At 41.6% G+C, this 23,891-nt stretch overlaps 2 protein-coding genes across 6 annotated transcripts in view; one reads left to right on the plus strand and one right to left on the minus strand.

Annotated features, from left to right (window-relative positions):
- Positions 1-720, minus strand: part of LOC122542811 (striatin-3-like) — a 45,961-nt gene extending 45,241 nt beyond the window's left edge. The window contains exon 1 of one of the 2 annotated variants that reach the window (XM_043680870.1): positions 338-720. In XM_043680870.1, coding sequence (XP_043536805.1) covers positions 338-550 — 213 coding nt within the window. In that variant the 5' untranslated portion in view covers positions 551-720. The remainder of the gene's footprint in view (positions 1-337) is intronic. The other variant, XM_043680869.1, reaches the window with a different exon arrangement.
- LOC122542812 (fukutin related protein) lies at positions 105-17,376 on the plus strand. Of its 4 annotated transcripts, none has more exons than XR_006309869.1 (3): positions 105-154; positions 6,460-6,667; positions 12,204-12,243. XR_006309869.1 is itself a non-coding variant. In XM_043680871.1 (3 exons), the coding sequence occupies exon 3, from the start codon at positions 15,428-15,430 to the stop codon at positions 16,931-16,933; it is 1,506 nt and encodes a 501-aa protein (XP_043536806.1). In that variant the 5' UTR covers positions 105-154; positions 6,460-6,667; positions 15,251-15,427; the 3' UTR covers positions 16,934-17,376. The 4 variants fall into 4 exon arrangements, 3 of the variants coding, with proteins under 3 accessions (XP_043536806.1, XP_043536807.1, XP_043536809.1); XM_043680871.1 differs by lacking the exon at positions 12,204-12,243 and adding an exon at positions 15,251-17,376; XM_043680872.1 differs by lacking the exons at positions 6,460-6,667; positions 12,204-12,243 and adding an exon at positions 15,251-17,376 and having other exon boundaries at positions 113-154.
- The last annotated feature ends 6,515 nt before the right edge of the window (positions 17,377-23,891 follow it).

Genomic DNA, 23,891 nt, shown 5'->3' on the forward strand with positions numbered 1-23,891 from the left:
AATGTATGAATAGCACACATTGCAAAGGGTTATAAAAAGCATAAATAATTGCAATTTCGAGAGTAGGATTTTTTTGAGCTCATGACATAACCACAATCCGCCATCTTTAAATCCAAGATGGCTGCGCACCACCGACCCTCCGCAACAATAGAAGGTAATTTTTTCTGAGAAAAACCTCTTTTTCTCCCACGAAGCACGTTTTCGCACTCGCGTTTCCTCAGATATCGATAGCGTTCAACGTAAAGAACCGACTGGAACAATGAAAACGGAATTTGGGATTTCGGTTTTTTTTTCCGACACCGTCTGCCCCCTTTTTTTTTCCGGCTGCTTCACTTACTTGCAGTTCGGCTTTTTCCGCTTCCCATCGCGCCTTTTCCATCTCAAACCGCGTCCATTCGTGCTGGATGAAGTGTAAAATCCCCGGCACCGTGTAGGAATCCGGCTCCGGGGAGTTTTCTGAGGTGATTTTCTCCAGGGTTGGTGGGGTCGCCGGGCTCGGACAGCCCGCGCCGCCGAGCGCCGAAGCCATAGCGGCTGGCTGCCCTTCCATCTCTTGGCCGCCTCGTCCTTGTCCCCTTGCCAGATAGTGAGGTCCCCGTCGGCCTGAACGGGCGGCGCATGCGCCCTAGCCACGGACGCGGGCTGACTTCCTGCCAAATAATGTGCACCACAACATCCTACACTCCAGTCAAGAGTCATTCATTGAGAAGAAAGGATGTCGGTGTGTGTCTGTCTGAGGGAAGCACAGGGCACCATCTGTGGCACATGATGCTATAATCTTGTTAATTAACTACTTTCTATTTTTAAAAAAACTGCAAATGTCAGCTGTGGCTCAGTGCGTAGCACTCTGACTCACAAGTTGTGTGGGTTGGAGGTCTGTAGAGAGAGAGAAAGAAAGACTTGCATTTACATAACACTTTTCACAACCACCAGACATCTCAAACCACTGCAGGACATTTTGGAGTGCAGTCATTGCTGCAATATAGGAAGTGCAGTAGCTAATTTTCACTCAGCAAAGCAAACATCAGAGTGATTTTTAAAATTCATAATGCTAACTCATGAAGCATTGATAGTTCATTGTTGAACATATCATTCCAAATGCCTGTGGCTGATGCAGTGTGTATGGTTATGATGTTTCCAGGAATTTATCCGGCAGTACATAGTTGATGGTTCAACTTGCATGCCACAATTTGAACTTGTGCACCTTTGGAGCATATGGCCAACATTTTCCATGGCTTGTCCTCAAGTAGTTGAAGCTTCTCCAGATTTTCAGTGGAAGGGTGTAATCTGAACTTCATTGCTTGGGTCAGATAGCAGGTCATGTTCGGTGATGTTTGCAGTCAACAGTGGGGCTGTCGTCAATTGGTAGGGTGTGGATAAAGTATGGATAAGATTGAACAGATGTTCTATATATGTGTATTTCATTGTAATGGGGTTAAGAAAAAAAGCCATTTTTTCATTATGATGAGTTTTTTTAAGGCGAGGTGTTATGAAGTTGAAGGTGTGTATTATTCCTTTAAGAGAGAGTGAAGGCTGTTTTGGCAGTGAGAGTTTGCAAGTAACTGTCATGTGACTAGCAAACTCACAGTGTACTGGAAAATTGAAAATACGTAAAATTTGACCATAAACTAGATACCTCAGTTGTTTTGACCACCATTTAATTTAACCAATCAGTTTAAATTATGCCCCAGGATACTAAAATCTGAATTTTACTGTTTTAACAACATCAAACCAAAGAGTCAATCCAATGTTTAGGGTATAAAGTAACTGGCATTTTGAGAGTTAGCCAGTGAGAGAGAGACTGCTATTCAAAACACCCTCAATCAAAGGTACCTTTTCCATATGAAACATCTTTGCAGCAAAAGACCAAAGACAACCAGGGAGATCTACGTCCAGAAGAAGACAGATGCCGACGATGACAGCCACATGTCTGGTTTTGAAAATTAAGTTGACCTGTAATTTTAATAGGGGCTTTTATTGGATCAATATATTGTTATAGAGTTGGAGATAGATAACCGACCTTTAAGAGAAAGGAGGCTTAGAGTTGTAAATAGTTGTTGTTTGATGTTCACATTTAGAGTTAAAGAATAAAATTGATATTTTTTCTTTAAATAGTGGAATTTGGGGAGCTCTCTGTCACTCATACTTAACCAGACTATGAGGTGAGGTGAGCTTTTCTGGGTGTTTGGTTTAATTAGCAGAAAGGCTCACCACCGTGTCGTAACATCAGGGAATTTATTTTATTCGTGGGATGAAAGCATTGCTGGCTAGGCCAGCATTTATTTCCCATTCCTAACTGCCCAGGGGGCAGTTAAGAGTCAACCACTTTGCTGTGGTCTGGAGTCACATCTAGACCATTGCCAGATAAAATCACAGTTTCCTTCCTGAAGGATATTAGTGAACCAGATGGGATGAAGTGAAGAATGTGGCTTTTTTTTCCGAAGGTCTCGTGTTAAAGGAATTCTGACTGCTCTTAGTCAATGGTGTTCTTTAAAGAGGATTATTCTATATGGAGGTTCAATATTTGTTAGCACAGGAATTCAGTCACCCTAAACTATATTGGTCCCAATGTTCACGTCTTTCTGGAGATGTTTGTGTGGTCGTTGTTGAGCAGCAAGAATCTGCTTTTGATAGATTAGGGCAAGAAAAGCAGTGCATAGTGTGTTGGTTCTGTTACGCCAGGTGGTACTTGCCAGTTTCTTTATGAGATTCACTCTTGTCTTGACCTAGGTTCCAGAGTTTTGGAAACAAAACCCGAAATTGCTGGAAAATCTCAGCGGTCTGGCAGCTTCTGTGGACAGAAATCAGTTAATCTTTCAGGTCCAGTGACCCTTTTTCAGGATGTCAGACTGAAATGTTAACTCTGATTTTTTTCCGCAAATCCTGCCAGACTTGCTGAGATTTTCCAACAATTTCTGTTTTTGTTTCTGATTTCCAGCATCCACAGTTCTTTTGGGTATTTTTTCCAGAGTTTTGGTGATGTTATCAGTCAATCAAGGTACAGTCAAGAGTAATATCAAGGTATTTTGGCATTGACTCTTTATGGTGGTCAGCCACAGTACTGGTCTTAATGTTCTTCCTTGGCCTTTGAGTTAGTGTTTGAAGTGGAAGGCTGAAACAGCAGACTTGGCAATATTTGGTTGTTTGTTTTAAATACGTTGAAATTATTTAATCTGGTAAATCTGGACAGTACAGAAAGAACCACACATTCTATATTTTTGTGATGTTGATTGATGAATAAATTTTAGCCAGGACACCAGGGAAAACACCCCTGTCCTCCTTTAAAGTAATGGCTTGAGATCTTGTACATACACCTGCGTGGCCAGACAGTGCTTTGGTTTAACATCTCATCTGAAATACGACACCTCTGACAGAAAGCTTTCACTACTATATTGGAGTGTCAATCTTGATTTCTATTCTTAAATCCTGGAGTGGAGTCTTGTGGCTCAGAGGCAAGCATGTTCCTAACTGAGTCGCAGCTGATACATGTCCAGGCTGCCATTCCTAATGCAATGCCTCATTAACAGATTTTGAAATGAGGTCACATCTACCCTATCGGGTGGATGGAAAAGCTGCCTCAATTTTGACAACAAGCAAGGGAGCAATCTCTGGTGTCCCAACCAATACTTATCCATCCAGCAACATTGGTGAAATAGATTGGCTGGTTATTATCGCATTTGCTGGTTTGCTGTAAAGAGTTTCAGGATGTGCTGACATTGTGAAAGGCACTGTATAATTTCTTTTGTAGCATCATCTTTTCTTCACTATGCACGGTGTACTTATTTCAATCTCTGCCAAAATGAGCCAGATCTTTCCAACTGCCTGGGAGACCTGGGAGTTGGTTTCTTCACATTGCTGTGGAAAAAGGTAGAGCTTTGCACTCTTTCCTGTCCACATAGGGAAAGCCTCTGGCTCTCAGCTCAGGATCAGCAGCAGCATTAATAAGAGACTACAAGAGACCTGACCTTTATAAAATAAATACAGTAGCATTTATAACCTGTCAGCACATGTCTTGTGACCAGGCACTATGCAATCAGATATCACATGACCAAATCTCCAGCAATACATCCCGGAAGAGTTGCCAATCTTATGTAATACACTGTGACCCACAATCAACCATTAGTGTTCCAAAGGTTATGTTTATCACTGTGATAGCACTTTACTGAAGCTTACCTTAATAATGCAAGCCCACCCTGCTTTGATGTTAACAAAACTGCTTTGCCAGTGTGTCTTCTCCATACAAATGTAACATTTCAGCACAATCAAGATTGGATCAATGTTTTTCTCCATCTAACCTAGCTCCATTCTTTTTCCCTTGCCTCAAGATTTTTTAATGTAACCTTTTATTACAACAACCATATGCATAATATTGATACTTAATATTGCCAGTAAATGTTCAACCAAAATATAACTCATCCATCAGTAAAATGTAAGAAAATAGAAGAGGTAAGTGTTGATTTCATTGATATTTACAATATCATGAATCTTGGGATCATCCCAACATTTTTAAAATTTATTCATGTGATGGCATCATTAGCCATGCCAGCATTTATTGCCCTTTCCTCATTGCTCTCAAAAAGGTCTTGAATACAATTTAATAACACGCTTGCAAAATCAGCAGGAGCTGACTTACATTTGTGTAATGCCTTGTCTATCAAAAATTTATCTAACTCTGCCTTGAATGAATTCAAAGACGCAGCCTTTTACTTTCCGGGACAGAGAAATCCACAAACTAATAACCCTCTAAACAAAAAAAAATTCACATCTCCGTCTTAAAGAGGAGTTCCCTTACTTCCAACCTGCATCACCTCTTTCTAATTTCTCCTAAATGTGGGAATATCCTCCCAGTATTCAACCTATCAATTTATATATTTCAAGAAGGTTACCATCTTAGTCCATTAGTGTAATAATTAGTCCAAGCCCCTGAGTTACTAATCCAGTAAGTAACATAACCATTCTGCTACCGTTCCCTTGTGAATATTGATTGAGACAGCAGAGAGTACTCCCTTGCTCTTTGTCAACTAGTGCCAAGCTCTTGCACACAATAAACTTAATTTTAATCTCATACAAAAGCTCCAACTCTGCAGCCCTCTCTCAGGAGTACATTGGGAGTGTCAGGCTAAATTGCATGAGGCCTCTGGAGTGGGACTTGAACTCAAATCATTTTGACTCAGAAGCAAGAGTGCTCCCCGCTGAACCAGAATTTTAATTAGCAGTAAAGTGAACAATTTTAGAACTGGTCGATGCGAAAAAAGGAGGTTCCAATCCACAAGCCATTGCAGCGTGGGCATGTCAAAAGTTCCTTCTTGTATTACTTGTTAGATCAAGAATGAATATGGCCATTAGTAGGTTAAGATTAGATTCCCCACAGTGTGGAAACAGGTCTTCGGCCCAACAAGTCCACACCAACCCTCCGAAGAGTAAACCACCCAGACCCGTTCCTCTATGTTTACCCCTGGCTAATGCACCTAACCTACATATCCTTGAACACTATGGGCAATTTAGCTTGGCCAATTCATCTGACCTGCACTCTTTGGATTGTGGGAGGAAACCGGAGCACTCGGACGAAATCCATGCAGACACAGGGGCAATGTGCAGACTCCACACAGACAGTCGCCCGAGGTTGGAATCAAACCCGGGTCTCTGGCATTGTGAGGTAGCAGTGGTAACCACTGTGCCACCCAGTTGGTTAAGTCCAGTTGGTTTTTTTTTTGGAGTATCTGGCCATCACAAAAGCACAGCCAAGATGAGAAAATCACTGTGAAGAAAAATCAGTTACGTAGATCAGTAACGGTACATCTAAGATTATGAAGTGATTCCTGAACACGTTTATTAACTCTAGTTGAATGTATTCCTGGAGATCTCAAATGAGCATGTGTCCATTGATACACCCCAATGCTCCTGCCATTGGTCAACTGACAGAGTCATAGAAACATACAACACAAAAGGATGCCCATCCTTATGACCCCCTGTCCTCTGATGGCCAATTGGAAAGCCAAAAGACCCTGCATTATTTAACTGGATGATTCCTGACTACAGAGTATTTACAACCCAGAAACAGGCCATTTGGCCCAATTGGATGCTTATATTCCATGCAAGTGCCCTCTATTCCATCTACCCCATCTCAGCCTTTCAACATATCTTTCTGCTGTCTTTTCTCTCATGTACTCATCTAATTACATGTTGGAAACATATTAGCTATTTGCCACAACCATTCCACATTAAAACCTTTCTTTGAGTGAAGAAATTTCCCTTCATTTACCCATTGAATTTGTTAGTAACTATGTTGTATTAATGACCCCTGATCTCATACTTTTCCATCAATACTCAGGCTTCAACCTGCTCCACTAATCCATGCTATCCTTGACAGATGATCTTCTCCCATCTTTATTGCTTTTATAACCAATAAACAGGGGTATTCAAAGAAAAATTTAAAATACTCTAATGGTTTTTCTCCAGTGTGTATTTGCAACAGTGTCTGGAGGATAAATTTGCAATTCCTGGAGACACCTGATCATCACGGAAAAATGGGAAACCTTGCTCATGAATGGAACACACCAACTTGCACCTGCAAGCACAGTTCCTGTCAATGAGGAGCAAGTGTATGAGAGAGTATGCTGGCCTGGATTCAATCTATTTTTCAGCAGCCAACAACTTTGAAAACAAGGTATTATTTGAGTTACAAATGTGTTATCTTTTGTACTGACCCGTTTGACCACAAATTTAAGTTGAAATGCAAGTTAAAGTAAAGTATAAGTTACATTCAAATTGTAGATATAGTAGTTTTTTTTTAATGACTCCATATTCCTTGCCTCGGATATAGTAGTATTAACCCTGTTGCAGTGGAGCAAGTCCAGACAATGATATAACATTATGGAATGATATTTAGTATAATTTCCAGGGATTGTAAGTTGCCCATAGTGTCTCGGTTCTCACTTTTTTGGGAAGAGGGTACCTTAGCTGAACCTGAAGTGTCTTGTCACTTAGTAGTAAGATCATAAGATGCTAGAGCTTAAACATACCATTTGGCCAATCAAGTCTGCTCCATCATTCAATGAGGTCATGGCTGATCTGATAATCCTCAGCTCCACTTTCCTGCCTTATCCTTATAACACTTGATTCCCTTTACGATAAAAATCTGTGTTCAGGTCTCTCCCTGATCGATTGAGGCAAGGACCCTACTGCTGCCCTGTTCAAGTTTGTTTAAATGCCATGCAAAGGGAGACATTGCACTGGAGAGGATGCAGAGGAGTTTCATCAGGAGGTTGCCTGGGCTGGAGGGTTTTCGTTATGAGGAGAAGTTGGATAGACTGGCATTGTTTTCCTTGGCGTGGGGAACACTGAAGGGGTCATGATTGCGTTGCTGTATTGCGACCTTGATTCCTTGTGGAGCCTGGAGTCATGAGAAAAAGGCTGACAATCCAGACTCAGCTGAGAGTATGAAATGTACTGTTTTTGGTTCTCAGGAGTGAAGATGCTGAAAGCTGAGCCACAGTTAAGTGGATGTCTTTTATTTTTGCAATGAAACCTTCAGTGTAAGTGCTGCTGCACAACATGGAACTAGGAAGTGATGGGATTTGACCATTCCCCAAATATGTTGAGGTGAACTCCTGTTCTCCCAGATCAGTTGCTGAAAAATAGAAGTGTTTGTGTATGTTCCTCATTTTTGAAAATAAGCAGAAGTTTGAAAATTTGCTGCTGTTACAGACATGTAATGTAAGAGGTGTTATAGAGTCACAGAGCCTGCTCTGCCATTCTGATATCCCTTACATCCAGTTTCCTGCCCTTTCCCTGTAATCTTGATTCCCCTACTGATCATATTATCAATTATCTCAGTCCTAAATGTACACAAGGACTCTGCCCCCTAAGTTCACTATGGTAAGGAGTTCCAAAGACTCTGAACCATCTGAGAGAAGAAATTCCTCCTCATCTCAGTCTTCTATTGGTGCACCTTTTACTCTGAGACTATGCCTTCTGGCCCTTGACTCTCCCTCAAGGGGAACCATCTCTCAGTATTTATCCTGTTAAGTCCCTTAAGAATCCTATATGTTTCAATGAGATCACTTCTAATTCTTGAAAATTCCAATGAGTAGAATCCCAACTGGCTCAACCTTCATAAGACAATCCCTCCATATTGGGGATCATCCTCGTTATAACTTTCTGTTATGATATTTTTCCTTAAGTAATGGGACTAAAACTGCTCACAGTATTCCAGATGTGGTATCACAAGCATCTTGTACAGTTGCAATGAGACTTCCCTACTCTTATGCTCCAACCTCCTTGAAATAATGGCCAACGTTCCATTAGCCTTCCTGATTACCTGAGGACCTGTGTGCTGGCTTTCTGTGTTTTATGCCCAGGTAGCTCCGAGTCCCTTTGTGTTGCAGCTTTCTGTGGTTTTATGAGGGTTTCTGCCTCCGCCACCTTTACAGGCAGTGAGTTCCAGAATTCCACCCTCCTTTGGGTGAAAAGATATTTTTCTTGCATCCCCTCTTAAATTTCCTGCGCCTTACTTTAAATCTCTGCCCCCCGTCATTGATCTCTCTATCAAAAGGAAAATCTCCTTCCTATCTACCTTTCTCTGCCCTTCGATTTTATACAATGCAATCATGACCCCTTCAGTGTTCCCCACTCCAAGGAAAACAATGCCAGTCTATCCAACTTCTCCTCATAACGAAAACCCTCCAGCCCAGGCAACCTCCTGATGAAACTCCTCTGCATCCTCTCCAGTGCAATCACCTCCCTCTTATAATGTGGATTCCAGGACTGCACATAATATTCCAATTTTGGCCTTATCAACATTTTAAAATATTCCAGCATAACCTCTCTGCTCTTAAACTCAATGCCTCAGGTAATAAAGAAAGGCAAGTATCCCATATGCCTGCATAACCAATTCATCTACCTATTCTGCTACTCTAAGGGACCAGTGGACATGCATGTCCACATCTCTCTAATCCTCCGTGCTTCCCAAGGCCCTACTGTTTATCCTGTATTCTCTTGCTGTTTGTCCTGACCAAATGTATCACCCTACACTTACTCAGATTAAATTCCATTTGCCACAGTCCATCTCCTCCCATAATCTAAGACTCTCTCTGTTATTATGTATCACCCCACCAATTTTCTTATCATCTGCAAACTTACTGTTCAACCATCTGACATTCAGGCCTAAATCATTTATGTATACCATAAACAGCAAAGGTCCCAACACTGATCTCTGTGGAACCCACTACACATAAGCTTCCAGTCACAAAAACACCCCTCAACCATCATCATCTGTTTCCTGCCACTCGGCCAATTCTGGATGCATTTAATCAAAATTCCTTAGACCTACGGGACTTACCTTCATTATCGGTCTTCCATGCAAGACCTTATCAAAAGCTTTGCTAAAGTCCAAATTGATGATATCAAATGCATTGCCATCATCCACACACCTGGTCAGCTCTTCATTAAGAACTACATTACGGCTGTACTTAGAGAGGGTATTCCTGAGGGATCATCCAATGAAGTTATATGGTGGAACTGAAAAATAGGAAGGGGATAATCACCTGGATGGACTTGTACTGCATGGTCCCCAATAGTCAGCAGGAAATTGAGGAGCAAATATGTAGGGAGATCTCAGATATCTGAAAGAACAATAGGATTGTAATGATAGGGGGTTTTAACTTTCCAAACAAACTGGGACTGTCGTAGTGTAAAGGGCTTGGATAGGGAGGAATTTGTTAAGCATGTTTAAGAAAATGTTCTTCCTCAATATGTGGATGTACCTACTAGAGAAGGAGCAAATCCCGACCTTCTTTTGGGAAATAAGTCAGGGCAATTTACTGAGGTGTTAGTGGGGGAGCACTTTGGGACCAGCGATCATGATTGTATTAGTTTTAAAATAATTATGGAAAAGAATAGGCCTTTTTCTGAAAGTTAAAATTCTAAATTGGAGTAAGGCCAATTTTGGTCATATTTGACAAGAACTTTCAAAGGTTGATTGGGGGAGGCTGTTCATAGGCAAAGACATGAGATAATGAGAGTACAGTGACAGAATGTTCCTGTTAGTGTGAAGGGCAAGGCTGGTAGGTGTAGGGAACACTGGATAACTAGAGATATTGATGCTCTGGTGAAGAAAAAGAAGGAGGCAATGACAGGTATAGACAGTTGGGATCAAGTGAATCCCTGGAGGAGTATATGGGAGTAGGAGTACACTTAAAAGGGAAATCAAAAGGGCAACAAGGAGACATGAGATAGCTTTGGCAAATAAGTTAAAGAGAATCCTGAGAGATTCAACAAGTACAATAAGGGTAATATAATAACTAGGGAGAGAATAGGGCCCGTTAAAGGTCAATGAGGCTGTCTATGTGTGGAATCACAGGAGATGATTGAGATACTAAACAAATATTTTGCCTCAGTATTTGCTGTTGAGAATGACATGGAAGCCAGGCAAATTGGGGAAATAAGTAGTGATGTCTTGAAAAGATTCCACGTCACAGAAGAGGATGTACTGGACCTCTTAAAACATGTAAAAGTAGATAAATAACCGGGACCTAATCAGGTGTATTCCAAAATATTATGGGAAGCCAGAGAAGAGATTGCATCCCTTGCAGAGATATTTGTATCATCGACAGCTGTGCATGAGGTGCCAAAAAACCAGAGGGTGGCTAATGTTGTGCCATTGTTTAAGGAAAAGCCAGGGAACTATAGATTGGTGAGTCTGATTTCAGTGGTGGTTAATTTGTCGGAGGTGATTCTGCAAGATAGGATTTGTATGCATTTGGAAAGGCAAGGGCGGGTTAAGGAAAGTCAGCATGGCTTTATGTGTGGGAAATTGTGTCTCACAAATTTGATTGAATACTTTGAAGAGGTTACCAAGAAGATAGGTGAAAGCAAAGCGTTTACATGGACTTTAGCAAGCCCTTCAACAAGGTCCCGCAAGGTAGATTGGTTTGTAAGGTTAGATCACATGGGAATTAGGAAGCGATAACCAATTGGAGACAAAATTGGCTTGATGGTAGAAGACAGAGTATGGTGGTAGATGATTGTTATTTGGACTGGAGGCCTGTAACCAGCAGTGTGCCACAAGAATCAGTTCTGTGTCTACTGTTGTTTGCTATTTATATCAACGATTTGGATGAGAATATAGGAGGTTTAGTTTGTAAGTTTGCGGAAGACACCAAAATTGGTAGCATAGTGGACTGTGAAGAGGGTTATCTAAGAATACAACAAGATCTCGATAATATGGAACAATGGGCTGAGAAGTGGCAGATGGAGTTTTATTTAGATAAATGAGGTGTTGCATATTGGTAAGACAAACCAGGACAGAACATACACAGTTAATGGTAGTGCCATGGGGAATGTTGTTGAACAGAGGGACCTAGAGGTGCAGGTTCATTGTGTCTTGAAAGTGACATGGCAGGTAAACAAGGTGGTGAAGAAGACATTTGGCATGCTTGCCTTCATTGGTCAGAGCATTGAGTACATCATTTGTTGCAGCTGTACAAGATATCGGTGAGGCCACTTTTGGAATACTGCTTACAATTCTGGTCGCCCTGCTCTAGGAAGGATATTGTTAAACTAGAAAGAGTACAGAAAAAGATTACCAGAATGTTGCTGGGACTGGAGGGTTTGAGTTAAGGAGAGGCTGGATAGGCTGGGACTTCTTGCCATGGAGCATTGGAGGCTGAGGAATGACCTTATAGAGGTTCATTAAATCATGAGGGGCATTGATAAGGTGAATAGTCAAGGTTTTTTTCCAAGGGTAGGGGAGTTCAAAACTAGAGCCACAGCTACCTGTCCAGCCCGCTCTGAATATTGTATGTTTCACTAAGGTTTCCTTTACATCATCTACATTCCAATGAGTACAAGCCCAACCTATTCAACCTCCTCTTGTAAGAAATTCCCTCTAAATCCAGAATCAATTTAGCAGAACTTCTCCAGACTGTCTCCAATGCCAGTATATCTTTCCTTCGATAAGGGGACGAAAATTGTAATCACAGAGAACATAGGCTGTCCAGTCTGTCTGTCTGAGAGGGGAGATGTTCTTTGATAAAGTCAAACACTGATCATTAGGATTCTGAGTGTAAGTTGATATAAGAACTGGTGCTCAAGTAGTGAGTCATGAGTAGTTTGAGAGTTGCTGTTTTCAGGGCAAATAGAATGGTTAATCAGGATTTTTTGTGAGCTCCAAGTAAAGAAAATCAAACATTTCTTTTACTCAGCCCGGACAATCACAAAGGCCAACCTCCCATCTATAGAATCCATCTACTAAGCACGCTGTCAAGGAAAGGCCGCCAGCATTCTCAAAGATCCATCCCGCCCTGGCAATGCTTTTTTACAACCTATACCATTGGGGAGAAGGTACAAAAGCCTGAACACACAACAAGTTTCGAAACAATTTCTACCCTATTGTTGTTAGAATACTGAATGGACTCACAAACTCTTAACATTCGCTTGTACCTGTGTTTTTGTTTTTGCCACTGTTTACCTATTATTTACTTATCTATGCTACTTAACTGTGTGATTTGCCTGTGTTGCTTGCAAGACAAAGCTTTTCACTGTGCCTCGGTACACATGACAATAAACTCAATTCAGTTCAATTCAATTCATGTCTGTTGACAAGTTGAGTCATGGCAAATGAAGTACAATACAGATAATTGTGAGGTTATCCACTTTGGTAGCAGAAACAGGAAGGCAGATTATTATCTAATTGGCGAAGGATTGTGAAGTGGGAGGTGCAACGAGACCGGGGTGTCCTTGTACAGCAGTTGCTGAAAGTAAGTATGCAGGTGCAGAAGGCAAACGGTTGGATGACCTTCTTCATAGTGGAAGGATTTGAGTACAGGAGCACGGCTGTCATGCTGCAATTGTACAGGGCCTTGGTGAGATGACATCTGGTGTATTGCACGCAGTATTAGTGTCCTTATTGGAGGAAGGATGTTCTGCTGTACAGGGAGTACAAGGAAGGTTTGTCAAACTGGGTCTTTGGATAGCAGAACGGATGTATGCAGAGAGAGTGGATCAGTTACAGTCATATTCACTGGAGTTTAGAAGAATGGGAGGGAGGTTGAATCTTGTAGAAATATAGAAAATTCTAACAGATTTAGACTGGCTTAAACACGGGAATGATGTTCCTGATGACCGAGGAATCCAGGGCTAGGGTCACAGCCTAAGGATATAGAATTGAATCATTTAGGACTGAGATGAGAAAGATCTTCACCCAGAGAGTTGTGAGCCTGTGGAATTTTCTGCCACAGAAAGCAGTTGAAGCCAAAACATAGAATGCTTTCAAGAAGAATACTGCATACAGTTCTATAGGAAGAACGTTGTTAATCTTGAGAGAGTGCAGAAAATATTTCCAAGGATTTGCTGGGAGTGGAAGGTTTGAGTAACAAGAAGAGGCAAAATAGGCTTGAGCTTTTTTCTCTGGAGCATCAGAGGCTGAGGGGTGACCTTGTAGAGATTTATAAAATCATGAGGGGCAAGGATAGCGTAAACAGATAGGGTCTTTTCTCCAGGGTAGGTGAGGTACAAAACTAGAGGGCAAAGGTTTAAGGTGAAAGGGAAAAGACTTAAAAGGAACCTGAGGGGTAACTTACACGCAGAAGATAGTGTGTGTTTGGAATGAGCTGCCAGAGGAAGTGGTGGAGTTTGGTACAATTACAACATTTAAAAGGCATCTGGATGGGTATATGAATAGGAAGGGTTTAAAGGAATATGGGCCAAGTGCTGGCAAATGTCACTAAGTAAAGTTAGGATGTCTGATTAGCGGCAGACGAGTTGCACTGATGGGTTTGTTTCAGTGCTTTATAGCTCTAACTATGACTTTAGAGGGCATAGGTTTAAGGTGAGAGGAGAAAGGTTTAAAAGAGACCTGAAGTGATGCTGGTATGGAATGTGCTTCCAGAGCAAATGGTAGAGGCAGGTACAATGACAAAATTTAAAAGACATTTGGACAGGTACATGAATAGAATAGGTTTAGAGGGATGTGGGGTGAAAATGTGTTGCTGGAAAAGCGCAGCAGGTCAGGCAGCATCCAGGGAACAGGAGAATCGACGTTTCGGGCATAAGCCCTTCTTGATTCTCCTGTTCCCTGGATGCTGCCTGACCTGCTGCGCTTTTCCAGCAACACATTTTCAGCTCTGATCTCCAGCATCTGCAGACCTCACTTTCTCCTTAGAGGGATGTGGGCCAAGTGCAGGCAAATGCGACTAATACAATTTAGGTTACATGGTTGGCATGGATGAATTGGACTGAAGGGTCTCTTTCTGGGCTGTATGACTCTATAAATTGGTCAGATGTGACCACCCCTTAACAAAACCATGCTGACTGTTATTGATTAATCCCATCTAATCTCCAAGAATCTTGTATGTTGCAATTATATGGCCTCTCATTTTTCTATATTTCAACAAATACAGTCCCAACCTCATCAACCTCTCCTCATAAGACTGTCCCTCCATACCTGGTATCAGACTAGTGAACCTTCCCTGGACTGTCTCCAATGCCAATGTATCTTTCCTTAGATAAGGCATCCAAAACTGTTCAGCATTCCATTGTAGTCTGACTAATACCTGATATAGTTTTAATAAATCCTCCCTACTTAATTTCCTGTGAAATATCCTAATCCACAGAGAGTCATGTTCACTCATCACCTGTGACTCCCTTGCCTCCTGGTTAAGAAAAACCTTCATTTTAAAATTATCATTCTTATTTTCAATTTCCTCCGTAGTTTTGCTCTTCTGGATCTCTCAAATCTCCTCAAATCTGCAACCCTATAGGATATCTGTGCTTCTCTAATTTTGGCCCCTTGAGCATCTCTGGCTTGAAGTATCTGGCTTGAAGCATTTGGTGATGATACATTCAGCTGCCTGGGCCATAAGCCCAGACATCTATCTGCCACTTGGCCTCTTTCTTCCTAGAGGATGTTTCCTTCACCAACTCTTTGACCAAACTTTTGATAATCTGCTCTAATATTTCCTAATATATCTCTGTATCAGACTTTGTTTCTGAGGCTCATGTGAAATATCTTGGGACATTTTATATGAATGCTTGCTATTATTATTCAGTCATGACTTTGTTGAATGATGGAAGGTTTGAGAAGATTTACTCCAGTTCCTATTTCTTAATTTTTGTTAATAGTCAACAAGTCCAATGTATTCACTGACCTCTAAAGGAATACCAAACTGGGGAGATTCCATTCTGCACGTAGTCATCAATTAATGAGTACTTTTATCTCTTCGCAGAATAATGTCTCTATTTTTGTTTTTAGATCCAAAGAAGACTGTATGTTTCTGGTGAATTAATTGCAACTATTAGTTGACCATGAATCAGGATCTTGATGTGATTGGTCATTTTTGCAATTTTAAAAGACAATGAGAGATAATTCAAGAAAAGCTGCAACGTGAACAAATTAATTATCAACACTACTGAATTATTAAAAAGCACAATGCGGGTTAGTTTTTGCCAGATGCTACTGACTGGGGCAATAATGATTAATCTCATCGTTCTCTACTATGTCTCCAGAACTCAGCAGCAAATGCTGAAACACAAAGTCCCAGGGAAGGCTGCCTCCAGGAAACTAGCAGTTTCAAGAGTCACTGGGATCACTGTACTAATACGAGAGTTTGAAGACTTTGAGAATTGGGTAGTAGGTGTGGTGCAGTCTTTCCTGAAGCAAAGACCAGACCAGCCCATTGTTGTGGTGGCTGACAAACTACCATACCCACCACTGGACCTGCCCAATAAGCAGAACATACAGGTCGTGCTATTGAAGGCATCTCCAGATCAGCCGTACTATGTCACCAGACCTGAATTCTACATCAACACTGAGTACACCCTTCTGGTGCCTGACGGGGTGCAATTGGACTCAACCCAACAGCTTGACCATCTTCTTCAGGAGTTTGAGGCCAACAAAGGAAAGGTTCAGATGGTAGCAGCTCCTATTCAGAATGGGGAAACATTCCACTGTCAAAACCTGCGAGTTAGTCTTAAGGAGTGGACTGCCGTCTATCAGCTTTCTCCTGCCCAGGTTTGCGATGCCATTGACGGAGATGCAGTGGTTCTTCTTCGAACCGAGGATTTGTTCAACTTCTCTCAGCCCATGACAAGGCCGCTCTTGACATCCCTCTTTGTCCAGTCTTCACTGCATGGCTGGAAGGTGAAGATGGCAGAGAATGTGGTGTTCTCGTCGTACCACCGCTCTTTGTTCATGTCAGCCCATAACCGTTGGAAGGCAGACATCAACACAAAAGCAAGGCTGTCCCAACTCTTCAAAGACTTCGGCATGAAGCATGTGGTGCAGCCCAATGGAAAGGAGCAGTGGTATGGCTGCAACAAAGACACTCCTCGCTGTTTCAGGACAGTGCATGATGACACGCCTGAGTACCTATATGAAAACAGGTGGACTCCACCTTGTTGCCTCAAAGCCTTGCGCGAGACCACCAAGTATGTCATAAACATCTTGGAGTCCTCTGGTGTCCGCTACTGGCTGGAGGGCGGAACTCTTCTGGGAGCAGTCCGTCACCAGGACATCATTCCATGGGACTATGACGTGGACCTTGGGATTTATCTGGATGACGTGGAAAATTGCGAATTTCTAAGGAGCCTGGACTCTGGATCGGTTGTCGACGAGAATGGCTACGTGTGGGAAAAGGCAGTGGAAGGTGACTTCTACCGTGTGCAATACAGCGAAAGCAACCACTTGCATGTTGACTTGTGGCCTTTCTATGCCAGAGATGGAATCATGACCAAAAACACGTGGATGGACCACAAACAGGACATGGAGTTCCCAGAGCACTTCCTGAAACCACTGGTCCCCATACAGTTTGCTGGAATAACTGCTCTTGCACCCAACAATCACAGGCGCTTCCTAGAATTGAAATTTGGAGAGGGTGCCATCGAAAATCCTGAGTACCCAAACCCTGCCAGGAAAAAGTTAGAGAGGAAGGACTAAATGCAGAGGATATTAATTAGCAATAAGGACTGGTAGAATCCTTTGAAATGTTATATCACAGATAATTATTGTTCCACATTTATTTCTTCCTCCCCATTTTCTCTCCTGAAGACACTGCATCTTCCTGGGAGATAGTTCCAGGAATTATGGTGGCATTATCTGGGGATTCAGATAGAGATAGTGAGGAAATCAGTGGAAGATGGGAGACTTTTACTCCTTGATATCCGCACTCACTTCCTTTCCAATAGGTAGTGCTGTATCACTGCAGCATCTGGAAACCTGGATGATCTTATCCCCAACCAACCTGAGCTGACCACAGACAGATTAAACATGAGACCTTTTGTCCTAGCTCCAGTGTTGCACCATGTGGTCACAGAGTCATACACAGAAACAGATCCTTCGGTTGAACCAGTCTACACCAACCATAATGGGAGAAAGTGAGGTCTGCAGATGCTGGAGATCAGAGCTGAAAATGTGTTGCTGGAAAAGCGAAGATTTCCTGAAGAAGGACTTATGCCCGAAACGTCGATTCTCCTGTTCCCTGGATGCTGCCTGACCTGCTGCGCTTTTCCAGCAACACATTTTTAGCTCTACACCAACCATAATCCCATACTAAACTAGTCCCACCTGCCTTCTCCTGGCCCATATGTCTCCAAACCTTTCCTGTTCACCTACTTATCCAAATGCCTTTTAAAATATGCCCCTTACTCTCGAAATCCCCCATGCTAGGGAAAAGAAAACTACCATTAACCTATCAAGCAAAGTTAGTGTGGGAATATCATTCCTTTTAATATACAATAGCTTTAAATATATATGAGACGACAGGATGTAAATTTTCTCAGAAATGCTCAAATTTTGAGAGGTACCGCTCAAACTCCTAATTACAGAATTATAAATCCAGTTGATATGAGATCAATTAAATTATCTGGAGTTATGTGAAGCAAAATTTGAACTTTAAAAATATACAGAGTACTAGAAGATGCTCAGTGACCCTTCAGAACCTGAACTAAAACGTGATCCATGCCATGTTTAAGTTATTGATATATTTTCTGAAAAATCATGTTTTGAAATTCCAATGAACTACACCACTGCCAATTTAATAAACCTCCTATCCTGGCCTCAGTTATTCCTTTGGTTTATACACCAATCCATGCCTTTCTCAGCTTGGTACTTTCAGGGTCAAAATCCCAGACACAAATTCTAGCTCATCCAGTAGTTTAAGGACGGTATCTTATCCGTGCTATCATTGTCATTCTCCAATCCTTGATGTATTAATGCCAAACTAGCAGCACCCACTATGACCTCACCATATTCCACTGTTGCAATCTTCATGGCTCAGCATTGTCAATTTTGTCTGTGAGTTAGAAGTCACAAGCTGCACTCTGAACTTTGGAATACATGATGTGTGTGGTCTGGTCTGCTCTCTCGGGTAGGTGTAAAAGTAACCAGTAGCACTGCTGAAGAGACTGAACACTGAGATTTGTTTCGGTCTTCCCCAAAGAAAACATAAATTTCCAAAAACCAACGGAGGAATTGAAGAAAATCAGTATTGGTGAAATAAAAATGGTGCTTGAGGAATTAATAGGATTAAAGGCTGATAATGGGGGAAACAGTGGTGTCACTAAGCTAATAATCCAGAACCCTAAGCTAATGTTCCATAGAATCCACACAATGTGGAAACAGGCTATTCAGCCCAATTAGTCCAGACCGATCCTCCAAAAAGCACCCCGCCCAGACCCATCCCCGTAACCTTGCATTTCCCATGGCTAATGCACCTAACCTACACATCCCTGAACACTATGGGTAATTTAACATGGCAAAAGTGAGGACTGCAGACGCTAGAAATCAGAGTCTAGATTAGGGTGGTTCTGGAAAAGCACAGCAGGTCAGGCAGCATCTGAGGAGCAGGAAAATTGACGTTTCGGGCAAAAGCCCTAGCCCTTCGTCAGGAATTTAGCATAGCCAATCCACCTAAACTGCGCATCTTTGGACTGTGAGAGGAAACTGGAGCACCCAGTAGAAACCCACACAGACATGGGCCAAATGTGCAAACTCCACACAGACAGTTGCCCAAGGCTGGAATCAAACCCAGATCCCTGCTCTTGTGAGGCAGCAGTGCTAACCACTGAGCCACCATGCCACCCTTGTTCTGGGGCCTTATGTTCAAATCTAACCTGGCAAATGGTGAAATTTAAATTCAATACAAATCTGGAATAAAAATACTAGTCTGAACTCTATTATCATAAGAACTCATTTAATTCGTGAAAGTTTTTCAGTGATGGAAATCTGCATCCTTTTTCAGTCTGGTGATTCCAGACCCACAGCAATGTGATTGATTGGTATCAGTCTTCAGGGTGATTAGAGATGGGCTTTAAATGCTGGACTAGCCAGTGATGCCCACATCCCTTGAGCAGATTTTTGAAGAAAATTCCCAGAATTTGATAATCTGCATCCCTGAGAATAAAGAAAGTGAGCTGGAAATATTGGATGAATTGATTGTCATTTTCCAAATTTCTGCAGACTCTGGAGCAGTTCCTACAAATTGGAGTGTGGTAGATGTAACCCTGCTATTGTTAAAATGAGGAGGAAGAGAAAGAAGCAATTATAGACCAGTTAGCCCAACATGAGTTTGAGATAAATACTAGAGTTTGCTTTAAATGCATGGTAACAGAACACTTGGAAAGTATTAATGGGATTAGACAAAATCAGCATGGGTTTATGAAGGGAAATCATGCCTAACTAATCTACTGGAGAGTTCTTGAGGATACAGCTAGTAGAATAGATAGCAGAGAACCAGTGGATGTGATTAATTTGATTTTTAAAAAGGCTTTTGATAAGGTCTCACATAAGAGAGTAGTGAGCAACTATAAAGCACATGGCAGTGGGGTTATATGGTGGCATGGATTCAGAATTGGATAATAGACTGAAAACTGATAATGGGAATAAATGGGTCTTTCTGTGAATGTCAGGCAGTGTCTAGTGATGTAGCGCAGGGGTCAGTGCTTGGACCCCTGCTCTTCAAGATATATGTAAATTATCCAAATGCAATATTTCTAAATTTGCTGATGACGGAAAACTAGGCAGGATTGTGAGGAGGATACAAAGAGCTTCAGAGTGATCTCAACAATTTCAGTGTGTGGGCAAACACGCATGGCATATGCAGCACAACAGTGAAGTTGTACACTGGTGTGAAAAACAGAAAGGCCAGGTGATATCTAAATTGTGATATGTTGGGAAGTGTGGATACACAAAGGAATCTGTGTGTCCTTGACCGCCAGTGAAAGTAAACAGGTGATTGCAGCAAGCAATTTGGAAGGCAGATGGTATATTGGCCTTCATTGCAAGAGGATTTGAGTTTAGATATAGGAATGTCTTCTGATAATTATACAGGGTCTTGGTGAGATCACATCCGGACTATTGTGTACCTTTTTGCACACCCTACCTAAGAGGATATACTTGCCATACAGGGAGTGTAGTGAAGGTTCACTAGGCTGGTAGTGGGGATGGAAGGACTGTCTTAGGTCTGTCTTCACTAGCATGGAGATGGATGAGAGAGGATCTAATTGAAACATAAAATTCTCACAGGGCTGTACAGACTAGATGCAGGGAAGATGCGTCCCCTTGTTGGGGAGTCTAGAACTAGGAGTCACTGTCTCAGGATATAGGGTTAGCCATTTAGGACTGAAATGAGGAAATATCTCTTCACTCAGAGGATGATCAACCTGCAGAATTCACTGTATTGGAAGGCTATGGTGGCTAGGTCAACTGACGATATAAAATTTTCAGATCTAAATTTATCAAGGGGTATGAGGAGAAAGCAGGAAATGGTATTGAGATTGGAAGATCAACCCACGATTTTATTGAATGTCAGAGCCAGCTCAAAGGGCCAATGGCCTATTCTTGTTCCTAATTTCTACGTTTCTATGAAGGAAATTTCGAAGTGTTCTGGCCGACATTTGGAAGATTATCTGTTAGTCTCTCATTTTTATTTGTGGAAGCACGCTGTGCTCATATGGGGCTGCAGTGTTTTCTGAACTACAACTGTGACTGCACTTCCAAATACTTCAATGGCTGTGAAGACTGAAGCATATTTAGGTTGTGAAAGGCGTTATGCAGGTGCAATTTCTTCTTTGCTGGAGTTCTACATCAAAGTTCCTGATCACAAACGGGAAATCTAGGTGAGTTTTATTTTCAAAACTCCCTTTCCCAAGCTACTGAGTTCAAGTACTCCACTCTGTTGAAATCCTGGCTGTGATCAGTTAACAGAAACTGGAACTAGAGCTCAGCCCTTCCATCCAGCACCATGCAAACGAGTTGCTTTCTCTGGCAATCCATGAGCTGCAATCAAATTCTTGCCGAGACACAGCAGTACATACTAGACGTCTAATGGTATGGATATAATTGTGAACTGTTCTGACCGAAACAAATTACAAACAACTAAATGCCTCACAGTAATTTTGCCCCTTTTGTTCCGATCCAGGCTGCAAAATTTCTTGGCAAACTCCTTCATGTTTGTCAGCTGTCTCTCATTGCCCACACTCTCAGTCCAAGAATTAAGACAATCTCAACCATTTCCCCTCAAAGATCAATTGGTGAATGTTAACACTTTGCTGTTGCGAGGAGAAAATGACATTGCATTATCACAATTACATAATTGGCTTTGCATTATTACAATTACATAATTGACTTCTCTCTCTCACACACACGACACACACCCTCCCCATAGGCACCAGCTGTCTACCACCACTTCATCCAGGCTTTGCATTTAAATGGCGCCTTTCATGATCTTTACAACTAATAAAGTATTTTTAAAATATAGTCACTGTTGTAGACAGTGAACATCGGAAGCGAAATCAGAAATTGCTGGAAAAACTAAGAAGGTCAGGCAGGTTCGGAAAGCTATGGAGGGCATAGATACTTTAGCCGCATTGTGTCCTCACCCGTTGGAAAGCACAGTTTTTCCAACAAGGAGCATGCTCAGGAGACGTGGAAATTCTATTGACTTTTGCCTCATAAATACAAAGGATTTAAGACTAACTAATGATCGCATCAGCTGAGCAAAGATTAAACTCAAGAGTCTCAGCACATCATGTCCTGCAATCATGAATTAATTTTAATCAATTTATTTATATTATTCACTTATCTGTGTTGATTTTTATATTTTTAGTTGAATCTTACCACCAATTTGATAATGCTGAGAATAGGAAAAATCTTAACTATTTACTGGAGACTTACCAATTTGTGACATTTTTCTCTTTAAAAGGGCAAGAGCAAATTCTAATCAGCTCCAATTAATCTCCAGAAGCCTGCACATGTAATCCAAGCTGATGCTACTACTACAGGACTGAGAGTGTGCAGCATTGTTAAAGCACACAGGAATGTGTTTTGTGTTGCAAATTTGACATAATTCTGTGCAAAATAGCACTTTGCAAAAGGACCATTTGTCTCATTGGGGAAAATCCACATATTTCTAGGCACCAGTGTTGTCGATACTTTTGAGTGGAATGTGTTTTGATAGATCCACAGACAGGAGTGAGAGTCATTGGGTGAAAGGGGGACTGATGGGCATTATAATAGACAGAAGGCAAAGGGTGAAACTAGCCCAATCCTGTTGCCAGTTATATTGGATGGGGTTGGTATCTCTAAATGGATTTGTTAAAAAGGTTTTTCTTTCATAGAACTCCTACAGTGTGGAAGCAGGCCATTCAGCCCATCAGGTCCACACCAACCCTCTGAAGATCATCCCACCCAGATCCCCCTCCTACTCTGTATTTACCATGGTTAATTCACCTAGCCTACGAATCTCTGGACACTGTGGGCAATTTAGCATAGCCAATCCACCTAATCTGCACATCTTTGGACTGCAGCAGGAAATTGGAGCACACCTATACAGACACAGGAAGAATGTGCAAACTCCACACAGCCAGTCACCCAAGAGTGGAATTGAACCCAGGTCCCTTGCTCTAAGAGGCAGCAGTGCTAACCACTGAGACACAATGTCACCCTAACAAGATACATTCGTTTTGGGGAGGATTTCAATGTGATGGGGAAGGAATGGTGATGGAAAGTGAACTTGTGTTAGTGAGATGAACAACAAGTGCTCAGAGAGTCATGGAACATCCAACCAGAAAAGACTTCATGCTCAGACCACAATGAAGTCATGGAAAAATTTGATATACAGCATTGTAGAGCCCATATGAATGTTGACAGAGAGATTCTGCAAGGATAGAAGTTAATCGCTAATGCACCATCTCTGTTAATGTGTAAATTGAATAGACCAACTTCCACCAACATTATCATTAAGAACTACAGCATTACTGGAATTATGGTGAAGTTGATTTAAGTATATGTTATACGTGTAAAAAAATAATTTGTGGAATGGCAGGCTATAATTTAACCATGGTTAATGCCTGTAAAACCATTGTCATGTTTAACCTTGTGAATGATAGGGATTAGATAGCGCATTGCACATTAATCACGGATCAAATAGTTTACTATCTCTGAAGAATGGGAACATTATCATCTCCAGATTCTGCTTAGAAGCAAAATACCATCTTTCCTGCATTATATCACCATTTGTTTGCTGCTGCAATAATCTGGAGCTCCCTTTCCAGTTGTATTGTGGCTGTATCTACACCAGATACGTCAGAGCAGTTCACGAAGGCCACACCTTCTCAAGGGAGTTAAGGATGGGCAACTGGGTGACATGAAGGAGTAAAGCAAACCACAAACAGAATAGGGGTTTAGTGAAACATCATGGTGATATCTATAAACTCACTGCTTGGTCAAGGTACCTACAAGACCAAACCTCAGTAGCTATCAATATCATCAAATGAAAAAGGGCAATGAAAAAGGACAGGTTGAACTGAAGGGTCTGTTTCTATGCTGTACATCTCTATGACTCTTAAGAGATCAATCAAAGTTGTTGGAGGTGGGGTAATATTGATCAGGACAACAA

The sequence above is a fragment of the Chiloscyllium plagiosum genome, chromosome 41 (genome assembly GCF_004010195.1).
Source record: "Chiloscyllium plagiosum isolate BGI_BamShark_2017 chromosome 41, ASM401019v2, whole genome shotgun sequence".
NCBI lineage: Eukaryota > Metazoa > Chordata > Chondrichthyes > Orectolobiformes > Hemiscylliidae > Chiloscyllium > Chiloscyllium plagiosum.

What these genes read in the sequence shown, in the direction of transcription:
- LOC122542812 (XM_043680871.1), top strand. Translation starts at nt 15,428, where the DNA reads ATGCGGGTTAGTTTTTGCCAGATGCTACTGACTGGGGCAATAATGATT.